This window comes from Oncorhynchus mykiss, chromosome 15 (genome assembly GCF_013265735.2).
Source record: "Oncorhynchus mykiss isolate Arlee chromosome 15, USDA_OmykA_1.1, whole genome shotgun sequence".
NCBI classification, from domain to species: Eukaryota; Metazoa; Chordata; class Actinopteri; order Salmoniformes; family Salmonidae; genus Oncorhynchus; species Oncorhynchus mykiss.
Genome location: NC_048579.1, coordinates 78,503,981 through 78,524,987, shown reverse-complemented (window position 1 = coordinate 78,524,987; position 21,007 = coordinate 78,503,981). Strand labels below are relative to the sequence as shown.

The window sequence follows — 21,007 nt, the reverse complement described above, 5'->3', positions numbered from 1 at the left end:
TGCTGGAGCGCGTGCTATGGGTGGGTGTTGCCATCGTGACCAGTGAACTGAGATAAGGCGGAGCTTTACCTAGCATGGGCTTGTATATGACCTGGAGCTAGTGGGTCTGGCGTCGAATATGTAGCGAGGGCCAGCCGACTAGAGCATACAGGTCGCAGTGGTGGGTGGTATAAGGTGCTTTAGTAACGAAACGGATGGCACTGTGATAAACTGCATCCAGTTTGCTGAGTAGAGTATTGGAAGCTATTTTGTAGATGACATCGCCGAAGTCAAGGATCGCGAGGATAGTCAATTTTACTAGGGTAAGTTTGGCGGCATTAGTGAAGGAGGCTTTGTTGCGGAATAGAAAGCCGACTCTTGATTTGATTTTAGATTGGAGATGTTTGATGTGAGTCTGGAAGGAGAGTTTACAGTCTAGCCAGACACCTAGGTACTTATAGATGTCCACATATTCTAGGTCGGAACCATCCAGGGTGGTGATGCGGGTGCAGGCAGCGAACGGTTGAAAAGTATGCATTTGGTTTTACTAGCGTTTTAGAGCAGTTGGAGGCCACGGAAGGAGTGTTGTATGGCATTGAATCTCGTTTGGAGGTTAGCTAGCACAGTGACCAAGGACGGGCTAGAAGTATACAGAATGGTGTCGTCTGCATAGAGGTGGATCAGGGAATCGCCCGCAACAAGAGCAACATCATTGATATATACAGAGAAAAGAGTCAGCCCGAGAATTGAACCCTGTGCCACCCCCATAGAGACTGCGAGAGGACCGGACAACATGCCCTCCGATTTGACACACTGAACTCTGTCTGCAAAGTAGTTGGTGAACCAGGCAAGGCAGTCATTAGAAAAACCGAGGCTACTGAGTCTGCCGATAAGAATATGGTGATTGACAGAGTCGAAAGCCTTGGCCAGGTCGATGAAGACGGCTGCACAGTACTGTCTTTTGATGGCGGTTATAATATTGTTTAGTACCTTGAGCGTGGCTGAGGTGCACCCGTGACCGGCTCGGAAACCAGATTGCACAGCGGAGAAGGTACGGTGGGTTTCGAGATGGTCAGTGATCTGTTTGTTGACTTGGCTTTCGAAGACCTCAGATAGGCAGGGCAGGATGGATATAGGTCTGTAACAGTTTGGGTCCAGGGTGCCTCCCCCTTTGAAGAGGGGGATGACTGCGGCAGCTTTCCAATCCTTGGGGATCTCAGACGATATGAAAGAGAGGTTGAACAGGCTGGTAATAGGGGTTGCGACAATGGCGGCTGATAGTTTCAGAAATTGAGGGTCCAGAGTGTCAAGCCCAGCTGATTTGTACGGGTCCAGGTTTTGCAGCTCTTTCAGGACATCTGCTATCTGGATTTGGGTAAAGGAGAAGCTGGGAAATGTTGAGAAATGCTTGTTGAAGTTTTCAATAATCATGGATTTATCGGTGATGACCGTGTTACCTAGCCTCAGTGCAGTGGGCAGCTGGGAGGAGGTGCTCTTGTTCTCCATGGACTTTACTGTGTCCCTGAACTTTTTGGAGTTCGCACTACAGGATGCAAATTTCTGCTTGAAAAAGCTGGCCTTTGCTTTCCTGACTGACTGGATGTATTGGTTCCTGACTTCCCTGAACAGTTGCATATCACAGGGACTATTCAATGCTATTGCAGTCCGCCACAGAATGTTTTTGTGCTGGTTGAGGGCAGTCAGGTTTGGAGTGAACCAAGGGCTATATCTGTTCTTAGTTCTGCATTTTTTGAACGGAGCTAAGATGGTGAGGAAGAAAAAAACGGTATCTCTGTTAAATTTCAAAGTCCCCATGTGGCCCTTGAGACAAAAATATGATGTAAAGGGACAACAGGAGAGAGAGAGAGAGTGTAACGGTTTTCTGTACGTGAAAGAGAGTCAGACCAAAATGCGGCGTGTAGATTGCGATCCATGTTTATTAAACTGAAGCAACACGAAACTAAATACAAACACTACAAAACAATAAACGTAACGAAAACCGAAACAGCCTAATACTCGTGCACATAAACACAGAACAAGGACATCAGGACACTAAGGACAATCACCCACGAAACACTCAAAGAATATGGCTGCCTAAATATGGTTCCCAATCAGAGACAACGATAAACACCTGCCTCTGATTGAGAACCACTTCAGACAGCCATAGACTCAACTAGAACAACCCACTAAGCTACAATCCCAATACCAACACACCACATACAAAAACCCATGCCACACCCTGGCCTGACCAAATAAATGAAGATAAACACAAAATACTTCGACCAGGGCGTGACAGAACCCCCCCTAAGGTGCGGACTCCCGGACGCACATCAAAACAATAGGGAGGGTCCGGGTGGGCGTCTGTCCATGGTGGCGGCTCCGGCGCGGGACGTGGACCCCACACTATCAATGTCTTAGTCCCTCCTCCTCGCGTCCCTGGATAGTCCACCCTCGCCGCCGACCATGGCCTAGTAGTCCTCACCCAGAATCCCACTGGACTGAGGGGCAGCTCGGGACTGAGGGGCAGCTCGGGACTGAGGGGCAGCTCGGGACTGAGGGGCAGCTCGGGACTGAGGGGCAGCTCGGGACTGAGAGGAAGCTCGGGACTGAGAGGAAGCTCGGGACTGAGAGGAAGCTCAGCACTGAGAGGAAGCTCAGGCAGGTAGTTGGATCCGGCAGATCCTGGCTGACTGGCGGATCTGGAAGAGTCTGGTTGACTGGCAGATCTGGAAGAGTCTGGCTGACTGGCAGAATTGGAAGAGTCTGGCTGACTGGCAGATCTGACTGCTCCATGCTGACTGGCTGCTCCATGCTGACTGGCGGCCCTGGCTGCTCCATGCTGACTGGCGGCCCTGGCTGCTCCATGCTGACTGGCGGCTCTGGCTGCTCCATGCTGACTGGCGGCTCTGGCTGCTCCATGCTGACTGGCGTCTCTGGCTGCTCCATGCTGACTGGCGGCTCTGGCGGCTCCTTGCAGACTGGCAGCTCTGGCGGCTCCTTGCAGACTGGCAGCTCTGGCGGCTCCTTGCAGACTGGCAGCTCTGGCGGCTCCTTGCAGACTGGCAGCTCTGGCGGCTCCTTGCAGACTGGCAGCTCTGGCGGCTCCTTGCAGACTGGCAGCTCTGGCGGCTCCTTGCAGACTGCCAGCTCTGGCGGCTCCTTGCAGACTGGCAGCTCTGGCGGCTCCTTGCAGACTGGCAGCTCTGGCGGCTCCTTGCAGACTGGCAGCTCCTTGCAGACTGGCAGCTCCTTGCAGACTGGCAGCTCCTTGCAGACTGGCAGCTCCTTGCAGACTGGCAGTTCCTTGCAGACTGGCAGTTCCTTGCAGACTGGCAACTCCTTGCAGACTGGCAGCTCCATGCAGACTGGCAGCTCTATGCAGACTGGATTCTCCGGCAGCGCTGTAGAGACTGAAGGCTCTGGCAGAGCTAAACAGGCGGGAGACTCCGGCAGAGCTGGAGAGGAGGAAGGCTCCAACTGCGCTGAACAGGCGGGAGACTCCGGCAGCGCTGTAGAGGAGGAAGGCTCTGGCAGCGCTAGATAGGCGGGAGACTCCGGCAGCGCTGGAGAGGAGGAAGGCTCTGGCAGCGCTAGATAGGCGGGAGACTCCGGCAGCGCTGGAGAGGAGGAAGGCTCTGGCAGCGCTGGACAGGCAAGGCGCACTGTAGGCCTGATGCGTGGTGCTGGCACTGGTGGTACTGGGCCGAGAACACGCACAGGACGCCTGGTGCGGGGAGCTGCCACCGGAGGGCTGGTGCGTGGAGGTGGTACTGGGTAGACCGGACCGTGCAGGCGCACTGGAGCTCTTGAGCACCGAGCCTGCCCAACCTTACCTGGTTGAATGCTCTCGGTCGCCCTGCCAGTGCGTCGAGGTGGAATAGCCCGCACTGGGCTATGCAGGCGAACCGGAGACACCGAGCGCAAGGCTGGTGCCATGTAAGCCGGCCCAAGGAGACGCACTGGGGACCAGATGCGTAGAGCCGGCTTCATGGCACTTGGCTCGATGCTCACTCTAGCCCGGCCGATACACGGAGCTGGAATGTACCGCACCGGGCTATGCACCCGCACTGGAGACACCGTGCGCACCACAGCATAACACGGTGCCTGCCCGGTCTCTCTAGCCCCCCGGTAAGCACAGGGAGTTTGCGCAGGTCTCCTACCTGGCGTAGCCATACTCCCTGTTAGCCCCCCCCCCCCCAAGAAATGTTTGGGGCTGACTCTCGGGCTTCCATCCGCGTCGCCGTGCTGCCTCCTCATACCAACGCCTCTCCGCTTTCGCCGCCTCCAGTTCTTCTTTGGGGCGCCGATATTCTCCTGGCTGAGCCCAGGGTCCTCTTCCGTCAAGGATCTCCTCCCAAGTCCAGAATTCCTTATTTCGTATCTCCTGCTGCCGCTGTTGCTTCTCCTGCTGCTCCTGCCTGTTGACACGCCGCTTGGTCCTGTTGTGGTGGGTGATTCTGTAACGGTTTTCTGTACGTGAAAGAGAGTCAGACCAAAATACGGCGTGTAGATTACGATCCATGTTTATTAAACTGAAGCAACACGAATCTAAATACAAACACTACAAAACAATAAACGTAACGAAAACCGAAACAGCCTAATACTCGTGCACATAAACACAGACCCAGGACATCAGGACACTAAGGACAATCACCCACGAAACACTCAAAGAATATGGCTGCCTAAATATGGTTCCCAATCAGAGACAACGATAAACACCTGCCTCTGATTGAGAACCACTTCAGACAGCCATAGACTTAACTAGAACACCCCACTAAGCTACAATCCCAATACCAACACACCACATACAAAAACCCATGCCACACCCTGGCCTGACCAACTAAATGAAGATAAACACAAAATACGACCAGGGCGTGACAGAGAGAAAAATTAAATTCAAATCAACATTTATTTGTCACGTGAGCCGAGTACAACAGGTTTAGTACACCTTACACCCACCCTTTACCCCCCCATACCGACCACCCTTTACCCCCCCCCCCCCTCCATACCAACCACCCTTTCCCAGCCTGACTTTGGAACACCAGGCTACATTATTATTCACACCGGCACCAACAACCTGCGGGAGGAGCAGGAAAGAGTAGGCAGCCTGGTCAACAGAGTAGCAGAGAGGGCCTCCGAGTGGTTCCCCAAATACCACTCAAATACCCCAATTACCATCTCCACTCTGCTGCCCCGCAAAGACTTTCATCCCCGTACCATTCATAAAGTCAATGCTGACATCACCAGAGGGTGTGGCCTACTCCCGAACGTGCACGTTGCTCACCACCCAACAATCACCCCAGAGCACCTGCACGACCACTCCCACCTGAGGAAGCAGACAGTAGGGCTGTTTGCCAAGTCTCTAAAGGACGTGGTACTTGGTAGGCAAACACCCCCTATGCTGCGCTGGACAGAGGACCACCCAGAGACCCCCATCCAGACCCAGTGCACCCCACAGGCCCCACCCATCACCAGGGCATCATCACCTCCATCAGCTTAGCCAGACTGGACCGGGCCCAGCCTTCTACCCTGCAGCAGACCACCACCTCTACCAGACCAGAGAGGAAGTCCGTCTGGCCCAGACCTGGCCCTCGTCCACTCCACAGGGCCCAGCCTACTACCCTGCAGCAGACCACCACCTCTACCAGACCAGAGAGGAAGTCCGTCTGGCCCAGACCTGGCCCCCGTCCACTCCACAGGGCCCAGCCTTCTATCCTGCAGCAGACCACCACCTCTACCAGACCAGAGAGGAAGTCCGTCTGGCCCAGAACTGGCCCCCGTCCACGTTATTAACCCCAAACTACAACAGTGACTGATAAATAGTGCATTTACAATAGTAGTTTTTTGTCTGTAGAGTATACAATTGAAGTCGGAAGTTTACATACACTTAGGTTGGAGTCATTAAAACTCGTTTTTCAACCACTCCACAAATTTCTTGTTCACAAACTATAGTTTTGGCAAGTCGGTTAGGACATCTACTTTTTTCCAACAATTGTTTACAGACAGATGATTTCACTTATAATTCATTGTATCACAATTCCAGTGGGTCAGAAGTTTACATACACTAAGTTTTTTTTTTTTTTTTTTTTTTTTTTTACCTTTATTTAACCAGGCAAGTCAGTTAAGAACAAATTCTTATTTTCAATGACGGCCTGGGAACAGTGGGTTAACTGCCTGTTCAGGGGCAGAACGACAGATTTGTACCTTGTCAGCTCGGGGGTTTGAACTCGCAACCGTCCGGTTACTAGTCCAACACTCTAACCACTAGGCTACCCTGCCGCCCCCGACTGTGCCTTTAAACAGTTTGGAAAATTCCCGACAATGATGTCATGGCTTTAGAAGCTTCTGATATGCTAATTGACATAATTTGAGTCAGTTGGTGCCTCTTTGCTTGACATCATGAGAAAATCAAAAGAAATCAGCCAGGACCCATACAAAAATTGTAGACCTCCATAAGTCTGGTTCATCCTTGGGACCACGCAGCCGTCATAATGCTCAGGAAGGAGACACATTCTGTCTCCTAGAGATGAACGTAATTTGGTGCAAAAAGTGCAAATCAATCCCAGAACAACAGCAAAGGACCGTGTGAAGATGCTGGAGGAAACAGAAACAAAAGTATCTATATCCACAGTAAAACTAGTCCTGTATTGACATTACCTGAAAGGCCCTCACAGCAAGGAAGAAGCCACTGCTCCAAAATCCGCCATAAAAAGCCAGACTACGGTTTGCAACTGCACATGGGGACAAAGATCGTACTTTTTGGAGAAATGTCCTCTGGTCTGATGAAACAAAAATAGGACTGTTAGGCCATATTGACCATCGTTATGTTTGGAGGGAAAAAGGGGGAGACTTGCAAGCTGAAGAACACCATCCCAACCATCCCAATCTACTGCAGAGATAGCCTGCAAAGTTCTGTCATACTTTCCAGGTCTATGCCCAAACAGTCCGAGCTTCTAATTTTAAAAAGTAATCTCTCCAGAAATGAGTCTCTCACTGTTGCTGCCGGTAATAGTTTCCCCTTAGCTCCCAGCTGTACCCTGGACACCATATGTGAATTGATTGCCCATCTATCTTCACTGTTCGTTCTGTTACGGTTTGCAAATGCACATGGGGACAAAAAAAAAAACAAATTTAATTCATCAGCAGCTATCTGATCAGCTTACCGATCACTGCAGCTGTACATAGCCCATCTATAAACAGCCCATCGAACTACCTACCTCATCCCCATATTGTTTTTATTAACTTTTCTGCTCTTTTGCACAGCAGTATTTCTACTTTTACGTTATCATCTGCACATCTATCACTCTAGTGTTTATTTGCTCAATTGTAATTACTTCACTACTATGGCCTATTTATTGCTTAGCCTCCTTACTCCATTTGTATATAGATTTTTCTATTGTGTTATTGACAGTACATGTGTTTATCCCATGTGTAACTGTCTTGTTGTTTTTGTCGCACTGCTTTGCTTTAACTTGGCCAGGTTGTAAATGAGAACTTGTTCTCATCTGACCTACCTGGTTAAATAAGGTGAAAAAAACAACAAAAAAAAACAACATTCCACATGCCACAATCAACAGCCTGATCAAATGTTGGTCACACCAGATACACCAGTTGTCTGATCCACACCCCTACCTTTTTAAAAGTCATCTTTGACTAACAGATACATATCTATATTTCCAGTCATGTTGGATCCATAGATAAGGGCCTAATGAATTTATTTCCATTGACTGGTTTCCTTTTAAGAACTGTAACTCAGTGAAATCTATTTAAATTGTTGAATGTTGAGTTGATATTGTTTGTTCAGTGTAGTTATAACTACTTGTTTTTCATATTATAATCTTGTGTATATATTTCGTTTTCAAATATTTTCAATTTGAACTTGTAATCCTCAATCATTTTAAATGGATTATATAAACATGTGGTTGTATTGTGGTTTTAAATGGTCAAATCTAATCCCCTTGCGGGTCATAGAACACACCTTCCATGTCATTATTTTCCATTGAACCCATAGCCCCTCGTTGATTATCCCTTACATAACATGGATTAGATGGTACAACTTGAATTGAAGGATTTCCCCTTTTGCCTTGTCATTGGCAGGATGCTTTTACACAAGGAAGTGAATCCTCCATATTTATACCTTTTTAAAGGGGTATTATCCTTTGTTTTCGTGTTTGTTTTCATACAGTTTACAGTACATGTCTAGTTGTTAGGGGTTGTTTCTGGAAAGGAATGCCAGCTCCACTCTGACATTATGCTAATGTTTTCCTTAATGTAAATTCAGTCCAGCACGGTGTCTTGTCTGAGCTACACATCTATAGGTGGAATCCATGCAACATTCCCTATTTCTCCATCTCTCCGCTAAACCGCTGGTTTGTTACTCATACACCGCATATCGTTGTCAGAGGGGAAATGTTGTTTTTAGTTTGGCTGTGGGAAATGTAACAAGTAGTGAAATAACACAAACATTCTGAAAGTGGTTAAATATTTAATTTCCTATAAATGAAGAACGTTATTATCCCCAAACTACAACAGTGACTGATATACAGTACATTTAAAATAGTACTTTTATGTCAGTGTCTATATTTCACCAACACAAAATGAATGGGGCCGGAATATCCAATGTGACATTTTATACCTTTCCCTGAACTTAACCTAACATTAACCCAAACCTTAGTGAAGCTATACCTGAACTTAACCTACAGTAACCTTAACCCAAACCTCAGTGAAGCTATACCTGAACTTAACCTAACCTTAACCCAAACCTCAGTAACGCTATACCTGAACTTAAACTAACATTAACCATAATCTATTAATTTTTCTTCTGTCGGTCGAATATCCAATTCCTAGTCCTATACATTGGGACGAATTTCAGCATAGTTTTTAACGACAGAAGAGAAGCGAATTACTTTGACCTCTTTGGTTTTGGTCTTCTTGTCATCCCACTGGTACTCTGGAGACAACAGCTTGCTGGTCTTGTTGTAAAGCAGGTACCTGTTGAGGTGACTCTCCTCCTGCCAGGCAGCCTCGATGGAATTCCTCGCGTCCTCTTCAAGCTGGTTCCGACATACCTTTGTTAGTGTGTACACTTCCTCCAACAACCCCCCGAACACGGCCCCGGCATAGTAGTAATCTCCCTCATCCATGGGGATGTAGGCTGTCGAGGCTGGACGCCGTTCGTATGTGAAGTGGTCACGGGTCGCCTGGTAGAACCATGGGTGAATCACAGCAACCAGCCTGCCCAGAGACTCGGCTCCCCAGCGAGCGTGGAACTTGCTGTCCACGTCCAGACAGAAGATGTAGTCGGCCTCCCTGCTGATCTGACGTTCGATGGCTGTCTGGATGATCTCCATCCTCCGGGCTGATATCTCCTGCCAGCGGTTTGAACCTGGCACCTGGATCACACTCAAATGTCTCCCCTGAGACAGGTTCACTGATGGAACATCGTCGGGACGATCTGTGAAAACGTAGTAGCGCACGTTGAAGTCGACCAGGAAGTGCTTCTCTGCTGTCTCCAGGAAATCTCGGAGAAAGCGGACGTATCTGTCAGAATTTAAAGACACACAGGTTACTGGCAAAATAAAAGAAACATTAACATAAAGCATCTTAATAGAGAGTTGGGCCGCCACCTTGGTTCTCCACCAGCCACCTTGATCCACCACCAGCCACCTTGGTCCACCACCAGCAACCTTGGTCCTCCACCAGCCACCTTGGTCCTCCACCAGCAACATTGGTCCACCACCAGCCACCTTGGTCCACCACCAGCCACCTTGGTCCACCACCAGCAACCTTGGGCCACCACCAGCAACCTTGGGCCTCCACCAACAACCTTGGGCCTCCACCAGCAACCTTGGGCCTCCACTAGCCACCTTGGGGCACCACCACCCACCTTGGGCCTCCACCAGCCACCTTGGGGCACCACCAGCCACCTTGGGCCTCCACCAGCCACCTTGGGGCACCACCAGCCACCTTGTGCCACCACCAGCAACCTTGTGCCACCACCAGCAACCTTGGGCCACCACCACCAACCTTGGGCTACCACCAGCCACCAGAACAGCTCTAATGCACCTTGGCAAAGATTCTACGAGTGTCTGAAACTCTATCGGAGGGATAATTTGGTGTTTTGTTGATAGTCGTGGAAAACTCTATCTCAGGTACGGCCTCATTTGGATTGAGATCTGGTGACTGGCATATGGTTTACATCATTTTCATGCTCATCAAACCATTTAGTGACCACTTGTGCCCTGTAAATGGGGGCATTGTTGTTCTGGGTGATTAGCCATGGTTGCAAAAAGAATGACTGAAATAATAGTCAGCCCAGCCTTTTTATACATGACAGTTAGCATAATGGGATGTTAATTGCTTAATTAACTCAGGAACCACACCTGTGTGGACGCACCTGCTTTCAATATACGTTGTATCCCTCATTTACTAGTGTTTTCCATTATTTTGTCAGTGACCTGTTCAATACATAAGGGTTTAAGATGCCTTGCTCAATGGCACAACGGCAGTATCAGGCACCTGCGATTCTGATGCCAGAAACACTCTGTAGAACATGGACCCAGAACTTGGACCCAGACACCCAGAACATGGACCCAGAGACACAGAGACCCAGAACATGGACCCAGAGACCCAGAACATGGACCCAGAGACACAGAGACCCAGAACATGGACCCAGAAACACAGAACATGGACCCAGAGAACCAGAACATGGACCCAGAGAACCAGAACATGGACCCAGAGACCCAGAACATGGACCCAGAGACACAGAGACCCAGAACATGGACCCAGGGACCCAGAACATGGACCCAGAGAACCAGAACATGGACCCAGAGAACCAGAACATGGACACATGGACCCAGAACTAGAATAGTTGACCTTTGCTGTACCACAATTATAGAATATTCTAGTTGTTCTATTTGTTGTATGGTCATTCTCATAGGACTGTATAGGACATTCTCAACCGTTTCCGACCAGAAATTAGTCTACCAGAAAATAAACAAAGTAGTACAATTATTCAAATCTTAGCCAAACTGTGAATCATGACAATTATGATATTGTATTACCTGCCATGTGACATGAGCTAGTTATATCCTCATACACTGAGTGTACAAAACATTAACAACACCTTAATATTGAGTTGCACCACCGAAAGCGTTCCACAGGGATTCTGGCCCATATTGACTCCAATGCTTCCCATAGCTGGTCATGTCCTCATACACTCTACTAGGTGTTGAAAGCTTTCCACAGGGATTCTGGCCCATGTTGACTCCAATGCTTCCCATAGCTGGTCATGTCCTCATACACTCTACTAGGTGCTGAAAGCTTTCCACAGGGATTCTGGCCCATGTTGACTCCAATGCTTCCCATAGCTGGTCATGTCCTCATACACTCTAGTAGGTGCTGAAAGCTTTCCACAGGGATTCTGGCCCATGTTGACTCCAATGCTTCCCATAGCTGGTGATGGCCTCATACACAGTGTTGTTGTTGTCTTGCCCATTCACCATCTGAATGGCACACAAACACAATCCATGTCTTAAATGTGTTGAGGCTTAACAATCCTTCTTTAACCCGTCTCCTCCTCTTCATCTACACTGATTGAAGTGGATTTAACAAGTGACATCAATAAGGGATCATAGCTTTCACCTGGATTCACCTGTTCAGTCTGTTATGGAGAAAGCAGGTGGTCATAATGTTTGTACACTCAGTGTAGTTTCAGTGTTTATAAAAATATTGATAGTTTAATTTCTCTTTTTGAATATTTGGGAAAAGTTGTAGGCTGCTCACTTTCCAACGGCAAACACTGTGGTTGCTATGGTGATGTTCATGGACTTGTAGATTGTGTCGACGAGGTCAGGGTCAAAGGTTCCTTCCCAGACGATGGGTGCCAACCACGGGGTGACTGCCGCCACATCAGTACGACTAAAGAAACAAAACAAGATCAAGCCGGACTGTGTTGTACTGATTATGATCTCAATGTTTACAGATATACAGATCAAGCTGGACTGTGTTGTACTGATTATGATCTCAATGTTTACAGATATACAGATCAAGCCGGACTGTGTTGTACTGATTATGATCTCAATGTTTACAGATATACAGATCAAGCCTGACTGTGTTGTACTGATTATGATCTCAATGTTTACAAATATACAGATCAAGCTGGACTGTGTTGTACTGATTATAATCTCAATGTTTACAGATATACAGATCAAGCTGGACTGTGTTGTACTGATTATGAGCTCAATGTTTACAGATATACAGATCAAGCTGGACTGTGTTGTTCTGATTATGATCTCAATGTTTACAGATATACAGATCAAGCTGGACTGTGTTGTACTGATTATGAGCTCAATGTTTACAGATATACAGATCAAGCCGGACTGTGTTGTACTGATTATGAGCTCAATGTTTACAGATATACAGATCAAGCCAGACTGTGTTGTTCTGATTATGATCTCAATGTTTACAGATATACAGATCAAGCCAGACTGTGTTGTACTGTGTCACGTTCTGACCTTTATTTCCTTTGTTTTGTCGTTATTTAGTATGGTCAGGGCGTGAGTTGGGCTGGGCAGTCTATGTTTGTTTTTCTATGATTTTGGGGATTTCTATGTTTCGGCCTAGTATGGTTCTCAATCAGAGGCAGGTGTCATTAGTTGTCTCTGATTGAGAATCATACTTAGGTAGCCTGGGTTGCACTGTTTGTTTGTGGGTGATTGTCTATGTTAGTTGCTTGTGTCAGCACAGTTCTTATGATAGCGTCACGGTCGTTATTTGTTTGTTTATTGTTTTTGTACAGTTTACTTCGTGTTTTTCGTCATCTATTAAATGATGCATTCACACCACGCTGCGCTTTGGTCCGCTTCTTACGACAATCGTGACATACTGATTATTATCTCAGTAGTTTTGCAAATAAAGGTCCTTGAAAAGACGTGTGATATACTAGGCTACACGCTAATGTGGAAGATAACAATGATATGTAACTAACATAACAACACTCTGAAAGAGCTCCAGAGTTCCTCTGTGGAGATGGTAGAATCTTTCAGAAGGACAACCATCTCTGCAGCACCGCAACAATCAGGCCTTTATGGTTGAGTGGCCAGACGGAAGCAACTACTCAGTAAAATGCACATGACAGCCCACTTGGAGATTTCCACAAGGCAGCTAAAGGACACTGACCATGAGAAACAAGATTCTCTGTTCTGATGATTGAACTCTTTGGCCTGAATGACAAGCGTAACGTCTGGAGGAAACCTGGCACCATCCCTACGGTGAAGCATGGTGGTGGCAGCATCATGTTGTGGGGATATTTTACAGAGGAAAATAAAATAAAACTCTGGGATGCTGGCTTTCTAGGCAGAGTTCCTCTGTCCAGTGCCTGTGTTCTTTTGCCCATATTTTCTTTTTATTGGCCAGTCTGAGATACAACTTTTTCTTTGCAACTCTGCCTAGAAGGCCAGCATCCCGGAGTCACCTCTTCACTACCGACGTTGAGACTGGTGTTTTGCGGTTACTATTTAATGAAGCTGCCAGTTGAGGTCTTGTGAGGCATCTGTTTCTCAAACTAGACACTCGAATGTACTTGTCCTCTCGCTCAGTTGTGCACCGGGGCCTAGCCCACTCCTCATTCTATTCTGGTTAGAGCCAGTTTGCGCTGTTCTGTGAAGGGAGAAGTACACAGCGTTGTATGAGATCTTCAGTTTCTTGGCAATTTCTCGCATGGAACGGCCTTCATTTCTCAGAAGAAGAATAGACTGATGAGTTTCAAAAGGAAGTTATTTGTTTCTGGCCAATTTTGAGTCTGTAATCGAACCCACAAATGCTGATGCTCCAGATACTCAGCTAGTCTAAAGAAAGACCGTTTTAATGCTTCATTAATCAGAACAACAGTTTTCAGCTGTTCTAATGTTGGTTCCACTTTTCTGGGCTCCGTTTATTTACTTAACAAATAATGACTACACTAAATGTTCAACAGTTTTCAGCTAATGTTGGTTGAATACACTAAATGTGCATATCTAACATTAAGATATTTTAATTAGAAAACAGTTGTAGTCAGAAGTCAAAGATCAACATACAAACGTATGTCCCTCCTGAGTTCAGCCCCGAACAAAAGAAAGACAGGATCTTATATACCCGAGGTCACACCTTATGGTGTGATCTCCTATGTTAAAACCCTTCATGTGCAGCTAAAAGACCCAGTTAACACGAGGTTTCTGAGAACCTGTTTCAGCGTTATGCAAATCTGCCACAGTATCAGAGAAAAACAGACGCTGTCTCTCTGTGTCTCGCTATCACCCACAGTCCCTTTTCTCACCTTTTCACACAGACGCCGTTCCTGCGTGTTTTAGCAGAGAGCTAGGCACAGACAGAGGCCTTAATATTCAGCTATAGAGTGAGCATCAGTACAATGGCACGTAAGCAAATTAATAACAACATAATCAGTGGTGGGGGTCTTGAGAAGACCCCCAATATCAACTTTAACCCTTCACTAACATAACTGCAAAGGGGTTTTCTATTGATCAATTAACCTTTTAAAATGATAAACTTGGATTAGCTAACACAACATGCCATTGTCACACAGGAGTGATGGTTGCTGATAATGGGCCTCTGTACGCCTATGTAGATATTCCACTAAAAATCTGTCGTTTCCAGCTACAATAGTCATTTACAACATGAACAATGTCTTCACTGTATTTCTGATCAATTTGATGTTATTTTAATGGTAATAAAAATGTGTGTTTCTTTCAAAAAACAAGGACTTTTCTAAATGACCCAAAAACATTCAAACAGCTGTTAAGCTAGAAAAAGTAAGTTGTATAGTTTGTTCTTTTCTTTCCTATTTCCTATTTCCTATTCCTATTTCCTACTTTTCTGAAATATATTATTTAGATATTAGAGTATGTAGGCGGTGTCCTCTTTGCCGTAAAGCCTTTTGTAAACCCGAACAGGTTGAAAACAAGTTTCAATCCAAGAGGCTTTGATTCCATTTCCAATATCCTCGCCCAAGTGGACATTTTGTTTGAGTAATAAATATGCCAATTGGCCATTGACTTTAATGCAGAGAAACTTAAATCAGTTTTACCTCATTTCTTTCAGTCAAATGTGCAAAAGTTCTAGACAACCTTTTACTCCACACACAGAGATGTGTAAAAAGCTCTCCCTCGCCCTCCGTTTGGCAAATCTGACCATAATTCCAACCTCCTGATTCCTGCTTACATGCACAATTTTAAGCAGGAAACACCAGATACTGGTCTATAAAAAAGTGGTCAGATGAAGAAGATGCTAAACTACAGGACTGTTTTGCTAGCACAGACTGGAATATGTTCCGGAATTCTTCCGATGGCATTGAGGAGTACACTACATCAGTAACTGGCTTTATCATTAAGGGCATCGAGGACGTCATCCCCACATTGAATGTACGTACATTCCCCAACCAGAAGCCATGGATTACAGGGAACATTTGCACTGAGCTAAAGGGTAGAGCTGCCACTTTCAAGAAGTGGGACTCTAACCCGGAAGCTTTTGCCCTCTGACGAACCATCAAACAGGGAAAGTGTCAATACAGGACTAAGATCGAATCGTACTACACCGGCTCCAACGCTCGTCGGATATGGCACGGCTTGCAAACTATTACAGTGACACAAACCTACCAGACGAGCAAAATAACTTCTATTCTCACTTCGAGGCAAGTAACACTGAAGCATTGATGAGAGCATCAGCTGTTCTGGATGACTGTGTGATCACGCTCTCCGCAGCCGATGTGAGTAAGACCTTTAAACAGTATCCGATTGCAGAGGAAGGTGTTTAATCCCAGGGTCCTTAGATTAGTGAGGAGCTTGGAGGGCACTATGCTGTTGAACACTTAGTTGTAGTCATTGAACAGCATTCTCAAGTAGGTGTTCCTTCTGTCCAGGTAGGAAAGGGCAGTGTGGAGTATAATAGAGATTGCATCTTCCATGGATCTGTTGGGGTGGTATGTGAATTGGAGTGGGTCCAGGGTGTCTGGGATGATGGTGTTGATATGAGCCATGACCAGCCTTTCAAACCAGTTCATGGATACAAATGTAAGTTCTACGGTGCAATAGTCATTTAGAAGGAAAAGAGGGATACCTAGTCAGTTGTACAACTGAATGCATTCAACTGAAATGTGTCTTCTGAATCAGAGAGGTGTGGGGGGCTGCATTAATCGACATCAACGTCGTCGGCACCCGGGGAACAGTTGGATAACTGCCTTGCTCAGGGGCAGAACGACATACAGGTTAACTTAGCGTTCTAGGACTATGGTGGTCTACTTGAAACATCTGGATATTACAGACTGGGCCAAGGTAGAGAGGTTGAAAATGTCAGTGAAGACACTTGCCAGCTGGTCAGCGCATGCTCTGAGAACATGTCATGGCAATCCATCTGGCCCCGCAGCCTTGTAAATGTTAACCTCTTTAAAGGTCTTACTCACATTGGCTACTGAGCGCGTGATCACACATTCGTCCGGGAACAGCTGGTGCTCTCATGCATGGTTCAGTGTTACTTGCCTCAAAGCAAGCATAGCTCGTCTAGTAGGCTCGCGTCACTGATGCAGCTTGCATCTGGGTTTCCCTTTGCAATCCGTAGTAGTTTCCAAGCCCTGCCACATCTGACGAGCATCAGAGCCGGTGTAGTAGGATTCAATCTCAATCCTGCATTGATGCTTTGCCTGTTTGATGGTTCGTCTGAGCTCAGCGCAGATGTTTCCTGTAATCTATGGCTTTTTGTTTAGGATATGTACGAGAATTTGGAGGATCGAGAAATGGGAGAGTTGTTGAGTTGGTGGAAGATGCACGGATCTGGAATCACGGAACGTGTTGTCAGTTTGTTGCCACCTGAGTCAGCTCCCCGTACTCGTCCTGAGAAGTGTGTTAAAGTTCCGGAACAATTGACGCCGGCTATAGGCACCAGGTCTCCAGTGCACCTTCACAACCCAGTATGTCTTGCGCCAGCTCCTTGCACTTGCCGTTTGAAGTGTTATGAAGTTTGGGTACCATTGACTCTGGCTATAAGCACCAGTTCTCAAGTACGTCTCCACAGTCCAGTACGTCCTGTGCCTCCTCCCCGCACTCGCCCTGAGGTGCATGTCACCAGCTCAGTGCCACCTGTACCGGTCCCACGAATCAGGCCTCCAGTGTATCTCCACAGTCCAGTACATCCTGTGCCACCTCCCCTCACTCTCCCTGAGGTGCGTGTACACAGTCCAGTGTCCCCTGTACTGGTCCCACGCATCAGGCCTCCAATTCTTCTCCACAGTCCAGAGCTTCCGGCGACAGTTCACAGTCCGGAACCTCCTGAGACGGTCTACAGTCCGAAACCTCCTGAGACGGTCTACGGTCCGGAACCTCCTGAGGCGGTCTACGGTCCGGAACCTCCTGAGACGGTCTACGGTCCGGAACGTCCTGAGGCGGTCTACGGTCCGGAACCTCCTGAGGCGGTCTACGGTCCGGAACCTCCTGAGACGGTCTACGGTCCGGAACCTCCTGAGACGGTCTACGGTCCGGAACCTCCTGAGACGGTCTACGGTCCGGAACCTCCTGAGACGGTCTACGGTCCGGAACCGCCTGAGACGGTCTACGGACCGCAACCTCCTGAGGCGGTCTGCGGTCCTGAGCCTCCAGCGACGGTCGGCGGTCCAGAGCCTTTAGAAGGGGTTCTCAGTCCAGAGCCTACGCCGATGATCCCTGCACCAGAGCCGCCATGGAGGAAGACGTATCTGTGAGCGTTGTTGATACTTCGCCCCGCACCGGAGCCGCCCCCGACGGTAGATGCCCACCCGGACCATCCCCTATTGAGTCAGGTTTTGCAGTCGGAGTCAAAACCTTGGGGGGGCTCATAGAGAGCTGTTTATTCTCTATGTTGGTTGGGACGTGATAGTGACTAGGGTGGGTCATCTAGGTGTTTAATGGTTTATGTTGGCCTGTTATGGTTCCCAATCAGAGACAGCTGTTAATTTATCGTTGTTATCGTCTGATTGGGGATCATATTTATGCAGCCATTTCCTCATTCTGCTTTGTGGGATCTTGTCCATGTATAGTTGCCTAATAGCACTGTTAGCGTGTCCCTGAGTTCAGTACTACAGATGCATTATGTAAATGAAGTGCTATTTGCATGTGTCTTTTTGTATCTTTTTTTAAAATCTTTATTTAACTATGCAAATCCGTTAAGAACAAATTCTTATTTACAATGACGGCCTACCGGGGAACAGTGGGTTATCTGCAATGTTCAGGGGCAGAACGACAGATTTTTACCTTGTCAGCTTGGGGATTCAATCTAGCAACCTTTCGGTTACCGGTCCAACGCTCTAACCACTAGGCTACCTGCCGCCCCTAAATGTCATGTGTGTGGTTATAAACCTCCTCATCACAAGCTCTACAAACCACGCTGGCTTGCCAACTTCAACTGTGGTTTTCTCTCAGTTTCATACAGCATTTCCTGCAGGGCTGCATTCTATTGTATGTGTTTGAAACAGAGACATAGATAGACATTGCATCATTTTACTGGTGTCTGTGAGAGCACGGGCAGCGCAATTGAGGATGTCTCCATTTTGTTCTTCTTTTACTTCTATGAGTTGGTAAACTAACTGAAAGGGTGCACACTGCCCCCTGGAGGGTGTTGTCTGAACAGGTACAAAGCCACGGTTGGTGATTAACTGTATTTCCCCTCTCGCCATCTCCTGGGTTAACCATCTCCATCCCTCTCTCCCTCTTTCCATCTAATGGGTTAACCATCTCCATCCCTCTCTCCCTCTCTCCATCTCATGGGTTAACCATCTCCATCCCTCTCTCCATCTCCTGGGTTAACCAGCTCCATCCCTCTCTCCATCTCCTGGGTTAACCAGCTACATCCATCTCTCCCTCTCTCCATCTAATGGGTTAACCAGCTCCATCCCTCTCTCCCTCTCTTCATCTCCTGGGTTAACCAGCTCCATCCCTCTCTCCCTCTCTCCCTCTCTCCATCTCCTGGGTTAACCAGCTCCATCCCTCTCTCCATCTCCTGGGTTAACCAGCTCCATTTCTCTCTCCATCTCCTGGGTTAACCAGGTCCATCCCTCTCTCCCTCTCTCCATCTCCTGGGTTAACCAGCTCCATCCCTCTCTCCATCTCCTCGGTTAACCATCTCCATCCCTCTATCCATCTCTCCATCTAATGGGTTAACCAGCTCCATCCCTCTCTCCCTCTCTCCATCTCCTGGGTTAACCAGCTCCATCCCTCTCTCCATCTCCTGGGTTAACCAGCTCCATCCCTCTCTCCCTCTCTCCATCTCCTGGGTTGACCAACTCCATCCCTCTCTCCCTCTCTCCATCTCATTGGTTAACCAGCTCCATCCCTCTCTCCCTCTCCATCTCCTGGGTTAACCAGCTCCATCCCTCTCTCCATCTCCTGGGTTAACCAGCTCCATCCCTCTCTCCCTCTCTCCATCTCCTGGGTTAACCAGCTCCATCCCTCTCTCCCTCTCTCCCTCTCCTGGGTTAACCAGCTCCATCCTTCTCTCCATCTCCTGGGTTAACCAGCTCCATCCCTCTCTCCATCTCTCCATCTCCTGGGTTAACCAGCTCCATCCCTCTCTCCATCTCCTGGGTTAACCAGCTCCATCCCTCTCTCCCTCTCTCCATCTCCTGGGTTAACCAGCTCCATCCCTCTCTCCATCTCCTGGGTTAACCAACTCCATCCCTATCTCCATCTCCTGGGTTAACCAGCTCCATCCCTCTCTCCCTCTCTCCTTCTCCTGGGTTAACCAGCTCCATCCCTCTCTCCCTCTCTCCATCTCCTGGTTTAACCAGCTCCATCCCTCTCTCCCTCTCTCAATCTCCTGGGTTAACCAACTCCGTCCCTCTCTCCATCTCCTGGGTTAACCAGCTCCATCCCTCTCTCCCTCTCTCAATCTCCTGGGTTAACCAGCTCCATCCCTCTCTCCATCTCCTGGGTTAACCAGCTCCATCCCTCTCTCCCTCTCTCCATCTCCTGGGTTAACCAGCTCCATCCCTCTCTCCATCTCCTGGGTTAACCAACTCCATCCCTCTCTCCCTCTCCTGGGTTAACCAGCTCTCCCTCTCTCCATCTCATGGGTTAACCAGCTCCATCCCTCTCTCTATCTCCTGGGTTAACCAGCTCCATTCCTCTCTCCCTCTCTCCGTCTCCTGGGTTAACCAGCTCCATCCCTCTATCGCCATCTCCTGGGTTAACCAGCTCCATCCCTCTCTCCATCTCCTGGGTTAGCCAGCTCCATCCCTCTCTCCCTCCATCTCCTGGGTTAACCAGCTCCATCCCTCTCTCCCTCTCTCCATCTCCTGGGTTAACCAGCTCGATCCCTCTCTCCCTCTCTCCATCTCCTGGGTTAACCAGCTCCATCCCTCTCTCCATCTCCTGGGTTAACCAGCTCCATCCCTCAAATCAAATCAAATTTTATTTGTCACATACACATGGTTAGCAGATGTTAATGCGAGTGTAGCGAAATGCTTGTGCTTCTAGTTCCGACAATGCAGTAATAACAAGTAATCTAACTAACAATTCCAAAACTACTGTCTTGTACACAGTGTAAGGGGATAAAGAATATGTACATAAGGATATATGAATGAGTGATGGTACAGAGCAGCATAGGCAAGATACAGTAGATGGTATCGAGTACAGTATGTACAAATGAGATGAGTATGTAAACAAAGTGGCATAGTTTAAAGTGGCTAGTGATATATTTACATCATTTCCCATCAATTCCCATTATTAAAGTGACTGGAGTTGAGTCAGTGTCAGTGTGTTGGCAGCAGCCACTCAGTGTTAGTGGTGGCTGTTTAACAGTCTGATGGCCTTGAGATAGAAGCTGTTTTTCAGTCTCTCGGTCCCAGCTTTGATGCACCTGTACTGACCTCGCCTTCTCGACCTCTCTCCATCTCCTGGGTTAACCAGCTCCATCCCTCTCTCCATCTCCTGGGTTAACCAGCTCCATCCCTCTCTCCATCTCCTGGGTTAACCAGCTCCATCCCTCTCTCCCTCTCTCCATCTCCTGGGTT

At 47.8% G+C, this 21,007-nt stretch overlaps 2 protein-coding genes across 6 annotated transcripts in view; both read right to left on the bottom strand.

Moving 5' to 3' along the window:
• Positions 1 to 8,477: 8,477 nt before the first annotated feature.
• The window catches only part of LOC118938868 (globoside alpha-1,3-N-acetylgalactosaminyltransferase 1-like), a 44,914-nt gene continuing 32,384 nt past the window's right edge, over positions 8,478 to 21,007 (bottom strand). For 4 of the 5 annotated variants that reach the window (XM_036945442.1, XM_036945443.1, XM_036945439.1 and 1 more), the window contains one exon: positions 8,478 to 8,713. The gene's annotated coding sequence lies outside the window, so the exon portion shown is untranslated. Of the gene's footprint in view, positions 8,742 to 21,007 lie in introns of all 5 variants that reach the window. The other variant, XM_036945440.1, reaches the window with a different exon arrangement.
• On the bottom strand, positions 8,735 to 10,567 carry LOC110507939 (globoside alpha-1,3-N-acetylgalactosaminyltransferase 1-like). Its single transcript, XM_036945564.1, has 3 exons — positions 10,498 to 10,567; positions 9,646 to 9,925; positions 8,735 to 9,519 (listed from the first exon to the last, which is right to left on the bottom strand). The coding sequence occupies exons 1-3, from the start codon at positions 10,565 to 10,567 to the stop codon at positions 8,829 to 8,831; spliced, it is 1,041 nt and encodes a 346-aa protein (XP_036801459.1). The 3' UTR covers positions 8,735 to 8,828.

What these genes read in the sequence shown, in the direction of transcription:
- LOC110507939 (XM_036945564.1), bottom strand. Translation starts at nt 10,567, where the DNA reads ATGTTCTGGGTGTCTGGGTCCAAGTTCTGGGTCCATGTTCTACAGAGT. An exon ending in TTCTGGCATCAGAATCGCAG is followed by an intron (nt 9,926 to 10,497) that starts GTGCCTGATACT and finishes TGGTGCCCCAAG; the next exon opens with GTGGCTGGTGGAGGCCCAAG. An exon ending in GTTGCTGGTGGTGGACCAAG is followed by an intron (nt 9,520 to 9,645) that starts GTGGCTGGTGGT and finishes AAATTCTGACAG; the next exon opens with ATACGTCCGCTTTCTCCGAG.